At 50.0% G+C, this 16733-nt stretch overlaps 1 protein-coding gene across 1 annotated transcript in view; it reads right to left on the bottom strand.

Annotated features, from left to right (window-relative positions):
• Positions 1–16340, bottom strand: part of ATP13A1 (ATPase 13A1) — a 70222-nt gene extending 53882 nt beyond the window's left edge. The window contains exons 1-4 of the mRNA XM_088455122.1: positions 16271–16340; positions 15845–16000; positions 8834–8903; positions 7402–7508 (exon numbers count right to left, since the gene is read on the bottom strand). Of these exons, the coding sequence (XP_088311248.1) occupies positions 7402–7508; positions 8834–8903; positions 15845–16000; positions 16271–16336 (399 nt within the window). The 5' untranslated portion in view covers positions 16337–16340. The remainder of the gene's footprint in view (positions 1–7401; positions 7509–8833; positions 8904–15844; positions 16001–16270) is intronic.
• Between the last annotated feature and the right edge of the window lie 393 nt (positions 16341–16733).

Here is a 16733-nt window from a genome sequence, read left to right as displayed (position 1 = left end):
CTTTTTACACAGGTTTTTTTTTTTTTATTTACCACAGCAGCACAGACGGGTCTCACGGACCCGTTAGTGCTCTGTGTCAATGACACAGATGCAAGTAGCACGGATCTCCTGGTCCGTGCGTGCATCTGTGTCATTGAAATACACAGCAGCACAGACGGGTCTCACTGACCCATCTGTGCTCTGTGTCACTGTCAATCACACAGATGCATGTAGCACGGATCTCACGAGTCCGTGCTACATGCAAATGAGCACCATAATGCTGATTGGCTGAGAGCCGTGACAGACGGCTCTGTCAGCCAATCAGCACTTTGCCCATTAAAGGCAAAGGCATTTTTTTTTAAATGGCCGCTCGAGGCAAAACCTCGAGATCCGACAGCAGATCTCGAGGTTTTGCCTCGGGAGAGGGATCCGGGGCAGACAGGGAGATCCGAGCTTGGGCTCGGATCGCCCCGGATCCCCGAAGTTCGGGTGGGTTCGGTTCTCAGGGAACCGAACCCGCTCATCCCTAATTTATACGCATCAGTAATTACAGCAGCACAGACGATGCAATGGTTAGCGTTACTGCTTCACAGAAATAAGGTCACTGGTTCAATTCCCACCATGGCCCTAAAACTGTGTGGAGCTTGTATAATCTCCCTGTACTTGCGTGGGTTTCCTCCGGGTACTCCGGTTTCCTCCCACACTTCAAAAATATACAGGTAGGTTAATTGGCTCCCATCAAAATTAACCCTAGTGTGTGTGTGTGAGCATGTGGTAGGAAATATAGATTGTAAGCTCCACTGGGCAGGGACTGATGTGAATGGCCAAATATTCTCTCTGTAAAGTGCTGCGGAATATGTGTGCACTGTATAAATAACTGGTAATAAATAAAAATAATAAATAAATTACACCAACTTGATTTCCAAATCTATGCCTCTGATCTGCCTAAAATCAAACTCAATCATTTAATATTCAAAATAGTGCTCAAAACTGCTAGAAGTAAATTTCAAACACAATGGATCTCTTCTGTTTCTACCAGTTCACACATTGAGTTATGTTAAGAGGTTATCTAGATGTTATCTAGGTGAAAGAATACTTGTGTTCATTTATAACAAGAGTGATCAATATCACACCGATGTGATAACAATGATTCAATTATGTTACATGCACTGAAAGTTTGGGCTGATGCTGCTACAGTTCCTAGTTCTATCAGCAGTATCATCATAGTAAATAATATAGGGTCATCATACTGTTGGTGGCATCTCTACTTTTATAATTCAGATCCGTGAGAGACTGTCAGTAAATGTCATTGTTTCTAACCAGCTTTTATATTATGCTTTACCAAAGAGTATGTTGCTAAAAACGTATAAAGAAAGAAAATAAATAAATAAATAACATAACACACAATATCAATGTTACCACAAACATCACAAAACTGTACAAATAAATATGGTGCTAGCAGCAGGAGAGCACAAAATATGAGATATGGTAAGAACTTACCCTTGTTATCTCTATTTCTACGAAGTCCATAGGGTTCCACAGGATACCTTGGGGTATAGGTGTGACGTCAGTCGCAGGGCACCAAAGAGTTAAGCTTTCAGCCTCCCAGGATGCACTAGGTCCCCCTCCTATACCCCGCCCCCGGGCCAAGGCACCTCAGTTAGTTACCAAGCCATAGGCCGGAGGAGGAGAAGGAAGAGAGAGAACAAAGATCTGGACACATACAAGAATCACATTCTCACCAGAGGGAGACGGAAAACCGGTGACCAGAGCAAAGCCCATCTGCAGCACAGGTGCGACAGGGCGGGAGTCCTGTGGAACCCTATGGACTTCGTAGAAATAGAGATAACAAGGGTAAGTTCTTACCATATCTCATATTTTCTACTTCAGGGTCCATAGGGTATCCACAGGATACCTTGGGGATGTCCCAAAGCAGTATCCTTTAAGGGTGGGGACGCTCCTGTGCAGAAAGGAGAATCCGCTGCCCGAAGGAAGCATCCTGAGAGGCAAAGGTGTCAAACCTGTAATACCTCACGAAGGTATGGACAGAAGACCACGTAGCAGCCTTGCAGATCTGAACTGCCGAGGCACCACGTCGAGCTGCCCACGAAGGACCCACAGACCTAGTGGAATGAGCCTTCAGAGAAGGAGGGACCGGTAGGCCTTCATGAAGATAAGCTTCAGAAATAGCCATACGGATCCAGGCTGCCAAAGTTTGCTTTGAAGCAGGCCAACCCTGTTTACGGAAGCCATAGAGGACAAACAAAGCGTCCGACTTCCTAAACGAAGAAGTGCGGTCAACATAAGTCCTTAAGGCCCGCACAACATCCAAAGAGGCCTCACCCACGGAAAGACCCGGTGAGTTAAAGGCCGGAACAACTATTTCCTCGTTAACATGAAACTGGGAAACAACTTTGGGAAGAAACTCGGGCCGAGTGCGGAGCACTGCCCTGTTCCCATGAAAAACCAAGAAAGGGGGTCTACAAGAAAGAGCCCCTAACTCAGAAACACGTCTGGCCGAAGCAACGGCCAGAAGGAAAACAGTCTTAGCTGTTAGCCATTTAATATCCACTGAGCCCAGTGGTTCAAACGGCGGTCCTTGGAGAGCCCTCAGGACCACAGCCAAATCCCAAGGCGCCATAGGTGGAACAAAGGGCGGCTGAATACGGAGAACACCTTGCATAAAGGTGCGCACATCCGGGATTGTAGCAATCCTACGGTGAAACCAGACAGATAGGGCCGAAACCTGTACCTTCAAAGAAGCAAGGCGAAGCCCATGATCTAGTCCCGCTTGCAGGAAGGCGAGAATCCGAGACAGACGAAACTCCCGCGGTGCATAACCTATCGGTCGACACCACTGGAAGAACGTATGCCACACGCGATGGTATATCCTCGCGGAAGACGGTTTCCGAGCTCGTAACATGGTACGCACCACAGAGCTGGAAAACCCCCGGGACCTCAGCATGGCCGTCTCAACAGCCACGCCGCCAAAGACAGCCGAGTCAGGTCCGGGTGAAGACAAGGACCCTGAGACAGAATGTCCGGTCGTAGCGGCAACCGCAGAGGACTGTCCACGGACAGACCCTGAAGGTCTGAGAACCAGTGCCGTCTGGGCCACGCGGGAGCTATCAACAGGAGCATCCCTCCTTCCTGTTTGAATTTCCGGATTACCCGTGGAAGAAGGGAGACCGGAGGGAACAGGTATGCGAACCTGAACGTCCACCGGACGGACAGAGCATCCACCAGAGACGCCCCTTCGTCTCTTGTGCGAGACCCGTACACCGGCAACTTGTTGTTGTGCCGGGACGCCATGAGGTCGATTTCTGGAAGACCCCACCTGTCCACCAGTAGTTGAAAAACGTCCGGGTGCAGGGACCATTCCCCTGGATGAACGTCCTGGCGACTTAGAAAGTCCGCCTGCCAATTTAGCACTCCCGGGATGAAGACCGCTGATATGGCCGGAAGATTGCGCTCCGCCCAAACCAGGATCCGAGAGACCTCTACGAGAGCCGCCCGACTGCGAGTTCCTCCTTGCCTGTTTATGTAGGCCACGGTGGTAGCATTGTCCGACTGGACCTGCACCGGGTGACCCTGGAGAAACCGCTGTGCCTGCAGGAGAGCATTGAAGACCGCACGGAGTTCCAAGATATTTATTGGAAGCTCCGCTTCTGTCGGCGTCCACCTGCCCTGGAACAAGTGTGGACCCGAAACTGCTCCCCAGCCCCGAAGACTGGCGTCCGTTGTCAACAGGACCCAATTTGGAACCCAGAACGGACGTCCCTTGTTGAGGTGGGTCGTCTTTAACCACCACGCAAGGGACAGGCGAACCTCCGGGGTGAGCACAATCGTCTGGAACTTCAGAGACTGAGGCAGCCCGTTCCACTTGGACAGGATCAGGTGCTGCAGAGGTCTGGAGTGAAACAGGGCGTATTCCACCATGTCGAACACCGACACCATGGAGCCCAGTAACCTCATCGCCGAGTGTAAGGACACCCGGCGGCTGTGCAGACAACTGCGCACCCTTGACTGTAAAGCAGAGATCTTGTCCTCCGTCACGAAGATCCTTTGCTGTCCCGAGTTCAATAAGGCTCCAAGATGCAGAATCCTCCGAGACGGGATTAGAGTGGACTTCTGCCAGTTGATTAGCCAGCCGTGCCGTTGCAGCAGTGCAATGGTCAGGTCCAAGTGGTGTAACAGGAGCTCTGGAGATCCTGTCACCAATAACAGGTCGTCCAAGTACGGCAACATGCGGACTCCTTGCAGCCGCAGAGAAGCCGCCATGACCGTCATCACCTTGGTGAAAACACGTGGTGCTGTCGCCAGGCCAAAAGGTAACGCCCGAAACTGGAAATGGTCGCTGCGGATTGCAAACCGAAAGAACTCTTGATGGCGCAAAAGAATAGGGACATGCAGGTAAGCGTCCTGTATGTCCAATGACACCATGTAGTCCCCAGGTTCCAGCGCCAGAATGATGGACCGTAGGGTCTCCATCCGAAACTTCGGGACCCGCAAAGACTTGTTGAGTGCTTTGAGGTTGAGAATCGGACGATATGACCCATTGGGTTTCTGTACCAAAAAAAAAAAAAAATTTGAATAGAAACCCTGGCCCTTCTGGGAGAATGGAACAGGCACTATAACTCCAGCCTGGAGCATAGTGTGCAATACCTTCCGCAGCTCCGTAGCCTTGTTCCGGTCTGATGGTAGACCCGTGGTGAAGAATCGAGCCGGGGGTCTGTGCCGGAAGGAGAGGGCGTACCCGTGGGAGACCACCTCCAGAACCCAAGTGTCTGTCTTAGTGAACGACCAACACCGGGAGAACTGCAGCAGGCGGCCTCCCACCCTGGGATCCCCCAAGGGGAGACCCGGACCGTCAGGCCGCAGGCTTGTCATCTGGCTTGGGGGCCGGACGTCTGGTACTCCATGCCTGTTTCCGGGGCTTGACCGATTTCTTAGGGCCAGCCTGTCGAGGAAACGACTGTGGTTTGGGCCTGCCCTGGGCCCTAGATGACCAAAAGGACGATGGTCCAGAACCAGAAGGAGCAGCGGCCGACGGGAGACAAGCAGATTTGGCTGCCGCCAGCGTGGCCACAATCTTATCCAGATCCGGACCGAAGAGAACTTCTCCGGTAAACGGCAACGCTTCCAGACCTTTCTTGGAATCTGCGTCCGCCTTCCAGGATCGCAGCCACAAGGTGCGACGAGCAGCTACCGCTGCTGAAGAAATTCTAGACACCAGAGTACTAATGTCTAGAGCCGCCTCGTTGATGTAGGTGGCCGAATCACGGAGATTGCCAATCAACTCCGCCTGTTCGGCCGGACAGTCGGATTCAAAAGAAGCCTCTAATGAATCCGCCCAGCGCTCCATCGCTCTGGCAACCCAGCAAATGGCCATAGCCGGCCGTGCTGCCCCCCCTGCAAGGGAATAAGCGGACTTCAGGCAGATTTCTACCTTGCGGTCCGTAGCATCCTTAAGGGAGGACATGGATGGCATCGGCAATGTGGCACTACGGACAAGACGGGTCACGTGAGAATCCACCTGTGGAGGGGATTCCCACTTAGCAAAATAATTATCCGCGAACGGATAAGCCACCGCCAGGCGTCTCTGCGGCTGGTATCTTTTGCCAGGTTGTTTCCACGCCTCCTCTAAATGGTCCACCAACTGACCCGAAAGAGGAAAGACTGTGGCATCGCCCTTCACATCTTTGAAAAAGGCATACTTAGATTTAGCCGCTGGGGGAACTTCGTCCTCAATCACCAAGGCTGTGCGGACCGCCCGAATAAGTCCAGGAATATATACTCTGGACTTAGCATCAGCGTCCTTAGTATGGAGAGGTTCCTGATCGTAAGGATCCAGAATCTCCCCATCATCAGACGTCCCTTCGTCATCCTCATAAGGAGCGGACAGAGACGCCACCGGCCTTTTATGAGGCCGCATCACAGACTCCCCTTGCAACACATCCGACAAGTGCTGTACAGAACTCGTCAGGGAGTTAACCCACGCTGGCTCCTGAGAACCCGGGAGCGGGGAAATAGGGAGACTGTGGGGTACCACCAATTGTCGTGGGAACCCCTGCATGGGTGACGACACCACAGACTGCTGGGACAAACCCATCGGAGTAAACGCGGGCTGCGGAGCTAACTGGCCCATTAAAGCTGTTAACGCCTGAGCGAAACAAGCCCAGGGCAGCTCCTGTACCGGTGCTGTAACCGTAATAGGCCGCGCCATGGACAAACACTGCCGGCAAAGGCCCTCCGCGCTACCCTCCCCCTCCGCTAACGGTACTTTGCACGTGGTACACTGTAGCCGGAGGGGAAAATCACTTTCAGACATGATGGCACCACGTATGTGACCTCTCTCACCAATTAAGTATTAAATAGGTGAGAGACCACCCTGCAGCACCGCACCGCAAGGGCTTTAGCAGAGAAGAAAAGTTACAGGCAGCGCTAGCACAGTCACATACAATGCAGAGAAATAACAATTCCTGCACTAACAGCGCTGATCACTCAACTACACAGACACAGGGCCTGGTAGGACACAGCGCAGCATACACAGACCTGAGCCACAGCGGAGGAGAGGTATGCGGGGGAACCCAGACCACGATGCTTCCTTCCAGACTTCCAGCAGCGTTCACCATGCGTTGCAGAGAAGATGGCCGCCGAGGAGCAGAGAGAAGCTGGCCTGGGGGAGGAGCGCTGCCACAGGACCAGTCGGCAGCATGCAGAGAGGGCTGTGTGCAGCGGGGGAGGCGCCGGCTGTGAGACAGGGAAGGCGCGCTCCCCTGGCATGCATTTAACCCCTGGGACGCCGCAGCGCTACCACTCTGCTGCGGTCCGCTGTCCCAGGGGGTAGTGGAAGCGCAGGTTGGTCGCCTGGCTCCACGCTGCAGCCAGTCCCCAGGGAGCCCCCTGCCTGGGGACTTAGGACCATGTGATCAGCGGGGACCCACCGCGGGACCCCGCTGCTTACCTCTGTCCCCCTTGAATCCGGCCATGGTCCGGAGCATCTGGGGTCACCGCTAGCTGTGACCCCAGATGCCCACCAGCATCCCCGGATCAGTACCGGCGTTCTGGTACCGGCGGGGTGTAGGGAAGACAGCATGGACGTCAGGACTGACTGTCCATGCTGTTCATCCAGATGTGCAGCCACAGCTGCATGAAGAAAAAGCTTCAGGGGCTCTTCTAGCCCCCACTCCAACAGGTGCACCCGACTCCGGCCGGGCACCAAACTAAACTGAGGTGCCTTGGCCCGGGGGCGGGGTATAGGAGGGGGACCTAGTGCATCCTGGGAGGCTGAAAGCTTAACTCTTTGGTGCCCTGCGACTGACGTCACACCTATACCCCAAGGTATCCTGTGGATACCCTATGGACCCTGAAGTAGAAATATCATTGTTTAGTACCATGCAGTCACAGTGACACCCTCACCTTCATCTGAGGCACAGACTCCCCAGTCAGCATCGCTTCATCCACAATACAGCGCCCCCGAAGCAGAAGCACGTCACATGGAACCAAGTTCTCATTGGCCGATCTTCCTAGAGTAGAAAAAAACCTCCAGTCATTGGGGCTGATTCATTTCAGTGTGATGTGCCGGGAATTTAGCAACACACGATGAATGCGGGTACAAATCGTCTCTGCAATGTATTTGCAACTCAATTCCAAACTCCCTGACAATTATCAGATCAAAATTGTACATCCAATGCTTTGCTTATAGCCACTAGCAGTCTTCTAATACTGTCTTATTGCCATTTCTTTGGGGGTACCGGGTGATTTTTGCACACGTCCATACACTTCTCCCAAGTCGCACACTGTAAAATGCATGCGCAACATCACCAAAATCCTCACAATTTGTGGTTTACAAATGAATTACGAGAATCGCGAGAGCATGCTTTATGAAAATTAGATGCAATCGGCGCAATTTTTAAGGTGTGAATTCCATGCTTCCAAACTCCCACGGTACTGAACTAAGGGCCTGATTCAGAGCCGCTCGTAAGCGGCCGCTCGTTCGCACCGAGCGATGTTCGCACAACTGCGCATGCGTACGGATTGTAATACGCATGCGCGAACCAGTCAGTGCGGCCGAAAATCGTTTGTTCGCAAAATAGCGAATGTCTGCTATTTTGAGTGACAGGAAAGGCGTATGTGAGTGGTAACAGGGGAAGGTGCTTGAAAACGGGGAGAGGAATTCAGAACGTAGGCGTGCTTAAAGGTCAAAACGGGCGTTTTATGGGTGTGCATAATTAATACAGCAGCGTCAGCGACCACGTCACTTGGGTTTTTTTTAGTCAGAACTACTCGCAAAATAGCGGTTGAAAAAACCAACCACAAGAATAGCGAGCAGTTCATACGCTGTTCGATGTACTCGATTAATCTAATAAATAGCGGACATGACGTATGATGCGAGCGGCCAGGGGGCGTATTTTTCAAAATTTCGACCGCAAGTTTTCCTCGCTCGTTCAGACTTAGAGGCGTGAACAGACCACAAAGTGCGAACGGTTCATTTGAATAGCCACCCCTTGTTTTTAAACTAACGACCGCAAATAGCGAGCGGCTCTGAATCAGGCCCTAAGTCAGTGACATCACTGAGGCAGCCATTGTGTTGACTAATTCCAATACTCATGATAAAACCGTTTTTGAATCATTAAGAACTAGTGCCATCAGTATCTTGTCCATTCAGTGAACTGAACCAATATTCACGTGAAAGCAATCAGGTACTCTGCGCTTTACTGATGTTACTGGTAGCTAGACAATGCAGCAGGCCGCGGTCACACAAAATGGCCACCTCTGCTGTGTTTAGACAGGTACCGGTTACATTATATTCATTTTTATCCATAACAGAGTATAGCCAAGGTAGGCTTACCTACGGACACAATATCTCCCGGTATGATTTCATCACTGGAAATCGGCCTCCATTTCCGATTCCTGTACACCTTGTAAAACAAAGATGAAAATGTTAAGAAAAAAAAAAAAAGTGTAATTAAATAGCAGAAAAGGAAATGCCTTGCACATCTGACGCCTTCATGTTTGCCACAATGGGAACAATTGTTACTTATGCTGGGTACACACTGGCAGATATAACAGCCACGCGTCGGCAGGTGTGTACCAGCGATATATCTATGAACAGTGTCATTCAGACATATCACATCGGCTGTACACTTGCTGCAGAGGCTGTGGGTGACTGACATCACAACTGGGTGGGCACATGTAAATCTGACGATTGGTAAGTGCATACACACTTACCAATTGTCAGATAGGGCGGCAGATTGGCAGGACGGCCGTTCAGTCATCTTAATATGTACCCCTGCTTTAGTTTATCTTGCTTTAAAGCATTTGTCCAGTTGGTAGAAGATTCTGGGACCAGCTCTCGCTCCTTCAACCAACCAAGAGGCACAGAGCAGTAATTATTTGCAGTGGGGCTTGCTTTGAAATGTAATTAAGTCAGCAGGCTGATGTAATAGGAAGTAGGATCCACATCAGAGGTATTCACCATGCGGCCCTCCAGCTGCTGTGGAACTACACATATCAGCATTCACTGCCATAGTTTAGCTATTATGGCCTGCTACAACTGTTGAGGGGCATGCTGGGATGTGTAGCTCCACTGCAGCTGGAGGGCTGCATGTTGAATACCCCTGATCTACATTAATCTGCATTATGGCAGGCTCTACGAACCAGTGGTTGTATGATTTCATTATGTGCCCATCAGACGCTGAGGAAGCGGGTGACAGAAGAGATGATGGCAGATGGAATTTCAGTTTAAAAACCAAAATGCAGAAAGTATAAAATAGGATTTTGGTACTTACCGATAAATCCCTTTCTCCAATTCCACAGGGGACACTGGAGCCTCAGTACAATGGGGGTATAGGAGTGTGTTAACCGGGAGCTGGCACATTTAAATAAAAAACTACTGGTAGCTAGCTCCTCCCCCTCTATACCCCCCCAGGTCAGTCTAAAAACAACTGTGCCCGAGGGGAGCTGGAAAGTAAGGAGAAGGAGACAGAAAAGCTACATTAATCACATATACATAAGAAAACAACATATACATGAAAACAAGAACAGGTCAGTCAGACAACATTAAACGCAGCGTCTGAACCTGTAAAACAGTAATAATGCAGGTAGAACAGCGTAGGGAGGGTGTCCAGTGTCCCATGTGGAATCGGAGAAAGGGATTTATCGGTAAGTACCAAAATCCTATTTTCTCCTTCATCCACCAGGGAACACTGGAGCCTCAGTACAATGGGGACGTCCCAGAGCTTACATCCTGGGTGGGAGAGCGCTGAGAGCCCTGCAACACCGCACGGCCAAACTCCGAAGCGGAGGCCGCAAAAGTATCAAAACGATAGAATCATAGGAAGGTATGCGTGCCTGACCAAGTGGCTGCTCTACAAAGCTGGTTTAAGGAAACCCCGCGAGCAGCCGCCCATGAAGGACCTACCGAGCGCGTAGAATGCGCCGTAATAGGACCCGGTGGTTGTTTGGAAGCCACCACGTATGCTTGCCTAATAGTGACGCGAATCCATCTAGAAATGGTCTGTTTGGAGGCCGGCCAACCTGGACGGGCCACATCAAACCGAATGAACAAAGCATCTGATTTACGGAGGGAGGCAGTCCTGTCAACGTAAATCCGGAGGGCTCTGACTACATCCAAGGATCTTGAATTGGAAGAGTCATCCTTAAACACCGGAACCACGATAGGCTGGTTTATATGAAAAGCTGTCACCACTATTGGAAGAAAAGCCCTTTGAGTATGCAGCTCCGCCCTATCTTCATGGAAAATAAGATGAGGGCGGCAGGATATAGCACTGAGTTCTGACACACGCCTTGCCGAAGCGAGTGCCAAAAGCAGAACCACCTTCCAGGTTAAGTACTTTAGCTCCACTCTCTGTAATGGCTCAAAGGTATCAGAATGGGAGGAAGGCCAACACCAAATCCAAATCCCATGGTGCCATGGGAGGCACAAAAGGAGGTTGAATCCTCACAACTCCTTGGAGAAAAGTCTGTATATCCGGGAGCAAAGCCAATTTTCTCTGAAAGAAAATGAACAACGCGGATACCTGTACCTTTAATGAACCAAGACGAAGGCCTGCTGGGAGACAGGCCTGAAGAAAAAGAAGGAGACGTGATACCTTAAAGATTGACGGAGGAGAATTACGTCTCTCACACCAAGCCACATATGTCTTCCATATGCGGTAGTAATGTTGAGAAGTGACTTCTTTCCTAGCCCGAATCATTGTGGGAATCACACTAGATGGAATACCCTTTTTTCTGAGGACGGCCGTTTCAGTAGCCAGGCCGTCAAACGAAGCCGCCTTAAGTCGCGATAAACAAATGGGCCCTGAAGAAGGCGGTCGTCCTGAAGAGGCAGTGGCCACGGCTCGTCTATTAACAGATTCTGTATCTGGGAGTACCACGCTCGTCTGGGCCAGTCTGGTGCTATCAGAAGCACCTTGATCCCCTCTCGTTTGATTCTTTGAAGCAGACGCGGAATGAGCGTAAACGGAGGGAATAGGTAGACGTAATGAAACTTCCACGGAGCCGTCAGTGTGTCCACTGCACCTGCTCGTGAGTCCCTTGTTCTGGAGTAGTAAACTGGTAGTTGGTGGTTTAACCTTGACGCCATAAGGTCGGCATGAGGATAGCCCCACCTCAGAGTTAGTTGCTGGAACACCTGAGGATTGAGTGACCATTCCCCTGGATGAACATCCTGCCGACTGAGGTAGTTGGCATCCCAGTTTTCTACTCCTGGGATGAAGATCACAGAAATCGCTACTGCAAATTCCTCTGCCCAAAGCAGAATCCTTGTTACCTCCCTCATGGCGGCTCTGCTTTTTGTGCCGCCCTGCCTGTTTATATAAGCCACTGCAGTGGCGTTGTCCGACTGGACTCTGATTGCCTGCCCCTCCAGCAGTGGATGCGCCAGCTGGAGAGCATAAAATACCGCTCTCAACTCTAGGATATTTATGGGCAATCTGGCTTCCTGCTGCGTCCAGTGCCCCTGAAAATGCTTTCCCAGAGTCACTGCTCCCCAGCCCCTCAGGCTTGCGTCCGTGGTGAGGAGGGTCCAATCCTACACTGCAAACCTTTTCCCCGCCAGCAGGTGGGGAAGGTTCAGCCACCAAATGAGAGATGTTCGAGTCTGAGGCGCCAGGAGAACTCTCTGATGGAGAAAGAGGTGGGATCCTGACCACTGGGAGAGGAGATCCAGTTGAAAAGGCCGGGCGTGAAATCTTGCATACTGAATCGCCTCGAAAGCCGCTACCATCTTCCCAAGAAGGCGGATACAGAGATGTACAGACAGGCGCACCATATGCTGAATGGAGGCAGCCTTGTCTTGAGGCAGGAAAACTCTTTGCTGCACTGTGTCCAGTATCATTCCCAGGAATAGTAAACGCTGTGTAGGGATCAGGGAGGACTTTTTGAAATTTAGTATCCAACCGTGTTGCAGGAGGATGCTTTGAGTTAAGCGAATGTCCCTTAACAGCCGAGCTTCCGAAGAGGCCTTTATCAATAGATCGTCTAAGTATGGAACGATGACGACTCCCTGACCATGCAAGTAGGGCCATCATTGCCGCCATAACTTTTGTGAATACTCTTGGGGCCGACGAAAGTCCGAAAGGTAGGGCCTGGAATTGAAAATGCAACTCTAGGACCGCAAAACGAAAAAAGGCCTGACGGAGGGGCCAGATTGGGATGTGGAGATAAGCGTCCTTTATGTCTAAGGACACCAGAAACTCGTTCCTGTCGAGACCCGCTATAACGGATTGGAGAGATTCCATCTTGAATTTGAAAACTCGAAGATGAATGTTTAAATCCTTGAGATTGAGTATGGGCCTCATGGAGCCGTCTGGCTTGGGCACCACAAACAGGCTGGAATAAAACCCTTGACCTCTCTGGTGGGTCGGAACATTCACTATTACCTGAGACAATAACATTTTTTGTATTGTCTCCTGAATTTCTCCTCGTTTTTCTGCAACCAGAGGTAAACCGGTTCTGAAAAAACGAGAAGGAGGTTGGACCCTCAAGTCCAATTTTAGGCCGTGAATAATGATGTCCCTGACCCAGGCGTCCTGGCAAGACTGGATCCAAATGTCCTTGAAGCGTAAAAGGCGCGCCCCAACCCTGGGATCCCCCAAATGAGAAGGAAGGGCATCATGCGGCAGGCTTGGCAGCTGCTTTGTCCTGCTGAGTGTTGAAGGCGGCTGATGCTGAAGCTCTACCTCGGCCTCTGGAACCTCTTGAGAAGGCTGGACCAACTCTGGAACGCCCTCTAAATCTTCCAGAGGCACGAAAGGATCGAAAGGAGGGACCTGTCAAAGGTCTTCTAGTAGGAGGAGGAGCTGCAGATGGTAGGTAAGTGGATTTCCCACCTGTAGCTTGTGAGATCCACTTATCTAACTCCGATCCGAAAAGTACCTCCCCAGTAAAGGGAAGGGCCTCTACCGCTCTCTTGGACTCTGCATCTGCCTGCCATTGACGCAGCCACAGAGCCCTTCTAGCAGATATAGCTAATGCTGAAGATCTGGCGGATAGATTACAAATGTCTTTAGACGCTTCCCCGAGGAAAGCAGCCGACTCTGCAATCTGTTCAGCTAACTGAATTAAGTCGTCAGTTTGCGTACCTGTCTTAATCCCCTCAGCCAGCTGCAGCGCCCAGGCTTCAATGGCCTTATTTACCCAGCAACTAACTAGTGCCGGAAGCATCAAAACCCCTGCAACTGTATACAAGGATTTCAATGTGTGTTCCATCTTCCTATCCGAGGTTTCCTTTAGGGAAACCGTGCCAGGCACCGGAAGCACCGTTTTCTTAGAAAGACAGGCTACTGACGGGTCCACTGCTGGAGGAGTTTCACATAATCACCTACTGTCAGGTGGAAAAGGGTAATAAGACAGATATTTCTTAGAAATTTGAAATTTTATGTCTGGGTGTTTCCATGCGGAAGAAAGAATCTCATCCAGCTCTTCTGATGCTGGAAAGATAACAGACTGTTTAAATCTTTTACCGAACATAGATGGTGTTTCAGTAACCTCTAATCCTCTACATGCAACACCTGGCGTACTGCTGAAATTAAAGCATCCACACCCTGAGATGCAGGTTCGGGGTCCTCAGGAATGTAAGTTTCCTCTTCCTGAACCTCGCCCTCTTCAGTGTCCTGCAACTCCTCATCTGACTCATCCCAGTGCAAGGGATTATGAATCAATCTCCTACTAAGGACCTGAGCAGGAGAAGAAGAAGCAGGTGGGGCCTGGGACATTGCTTTTGTAAGTCCCTCAACAGATCTGGCCAGAGAGCGAGCCCAATCTGGTTCAGCTGTTTGTCTCAGCCTCTCCCTGTCCTTACGAGCTGCTTCCAGCTCTGATGACAGATTTGATTTAACTGCAGTCAATTGATCAGACCACCTAGGCTGGACTACAAGATCAGTATCTTGAGGTAAAAACACACATTTATCACACAGTAAGGAAGCATTAGATTGTCCCTGTGTGAATTTTTCACCACAAGTCTTACATGAAAAAGACTTTGGTGCAGCTTTAGACCCCTTGGTACACATGTCTCTAGTACAGACACCACACCCACACACACAGAGAAAAGGACAGTAATGCAATAACAGATTTTTCAATCACACTACACAGAGACCCTGCTGAAAGGGGCACAGAGGGAGATAAACTATAATGTTTGCAGCGCTAACAGAATAGTGCTGATAACAAGAATAAAAATGCAAGTGCTGATACACAGAGTACTAGCCTGACTCCTGACACAGCTCTCTCTCCACCCTGTAGTGCGTGTAAAATGGCCACCAGCGTCCTTCTGGAAGCGCTGAGGCTGCTGGGAGGCAGGAGCAGAAGGAAAACTTAGGCTCCGCCCCCCTCTCAGCGCTAGCGGAGCGCACTGTGAATGCCCGCCTAAATACTTGTCCTGGCTCCTCTGCTAACCAGGGAGCCAGGGAACACTAACCTTATCCCTGCCTGTGCTGCCGGCAGCGGGCATATGCTACTGGGTCCTGCGACGTGCACTGCATGCAGCGCGTCTTTGGGTACCCAAGAGACCAAGGTCTCTGTAGCAGGAGACCTCAGCGCAAACCGCATGCAGCAGCGGTGAGGATCTCCCCGGCAGCTCCCTCGGCGCAGACAGGCAGGGGCAGTAGGCTGCCTGTCTGTCCTCATGCTGATAGAGATCATATTTTCAGAGCCCTAAGGAGGCTTACGTCCAGCTCCCAGGGCACATTTTTTAGACTGACCCGGGGGGGGGGGGGGGGGGTATAGAGGGGGAGGAGCTAGCTATTTTTTATTTAAAGGTGCCAGCTCCTGGTTAACACTCCTATGCCCCCAATGTACTGAGGCTCCAGTGTCCCCTGGTGGATGAAGGAGAAATAACCTTTAAAGTAAATGCACAATATGTATTTATGGTTTTCTTCCCTCGAACAGGTAGGTGTATGTGTGTGTGCAACGGATTGTATTGTATTGATTTTCCTTGTGATATCTGATACATAAATCCCAAAATTATTCTGGGGAAAAAGCACGCTTTACATATACTGCAAGTACAGGGCAAAACAACCCTTCAAATCAGGGCTGGAAAAATCCCAGAAGCCAGGAAATCAATAGACTAAAAAAAAAAATACTGCAGGAGCTTCACCTTACTGTGCTTGTAACAGAGGCCAGTACCAGCATACAGAACACACATAAATGTTGCAATAAAGCCTCATAACTGCCAATGACTGGGTCACTTAAAAAGGTGGCTATAAATCCCAGCATTCTTTGTAGGTAACAGTGTGAGGCTAGTATATATGGGGCATGTCATACTGCATATCAGCAGCCAGAAGTGTAAAAATAACTTCACTTTTACGAGGTACAGACACCACAAACCACAGTGTCCTCTCACCTGAATCATATAAGGCTTGTTCCCCATCTTCCTGATCTCAGATAAGTTCCTCATCTGCTGCTGGACCAGCGAGGCTTCAAACGCCACTAGCATAAAGAGGGTGAAGACGCTGTAATACCAATACTCGTCCAGGCACCACAGCCCGACACAGAACACCTACCGGGTGCAAACGGGAAATCACACACGTGCACTGTAGTTAGTACAGCTGGTTGGCAGAGAATGCTGTACATGTAGTTTATCAACAGTGTTTTCTGTAGAATATTGTATTCAGTCTGAGCTTTCTATGCAGTCCAGCAATACAGAAAACATTAAGAACCTGATTTCAGTCTATAAAACCCTGAACTATGAATATATAAATGTGACAGAACCAAGTACATACATATTTTAATAGCTCTGAGTTAGGACAGGAGTAATATTGCATTGTACCTGGAACACAAAGAATGGGGCAATAGCTCTCTCTTTAAAGAGGTGTAAGAAATCCGGGACCACCATTTCAGCTCTGAGGAAAGAAACAAGATATAATATAGTAATGCCATGTAAGATTTAAAGGGTAAAATCCAGAAAGTAACATGTCTATAAATAAAAAGTAAAAAAATATTTTCCTGTCTCTTATTTCCTTCACTACAGCTATATTGCAGACTCCCCCCCCTCCCATCCGCAATCCTGCCCACTCACACTGATATGAGAGAGAGAGGCACCACCCTTAAGCATAGATTATTTTCTCTCACAAAAAAAAACACAAAAAAGAATATGGTGAAACACCAGATTCATTTGTTGTGGAAATTACTCTCCCACAGCAGAGCCGCAACTAGGGGGGGGCTAAGGGGGCATGTGACCTTGGTGCCGGACTTGAGGGGGTGCTGGGCAGAGGCTGCCGGGAGTCTAGGTT

Source organism: Taudactylus pleione, unplaced genomic scaffold, assembly GCF_031769625.1.
Source record: "Taudactylus pleione unplaced genomic scaffold, aTauple2 ptg000644l, whole genome shotgun sequence".
Classification (NCBI taxonomy): Eukaryota; Metazoa; Chordata; class Amphibia; order Anura; family Myobatrachidae; genus Taudactylus; species Taudactylus pleione.
Note: the sequence above shows the minus strand (reverse complement) of the source record. Positions and strands in the feature narration are given on the sequence as shown.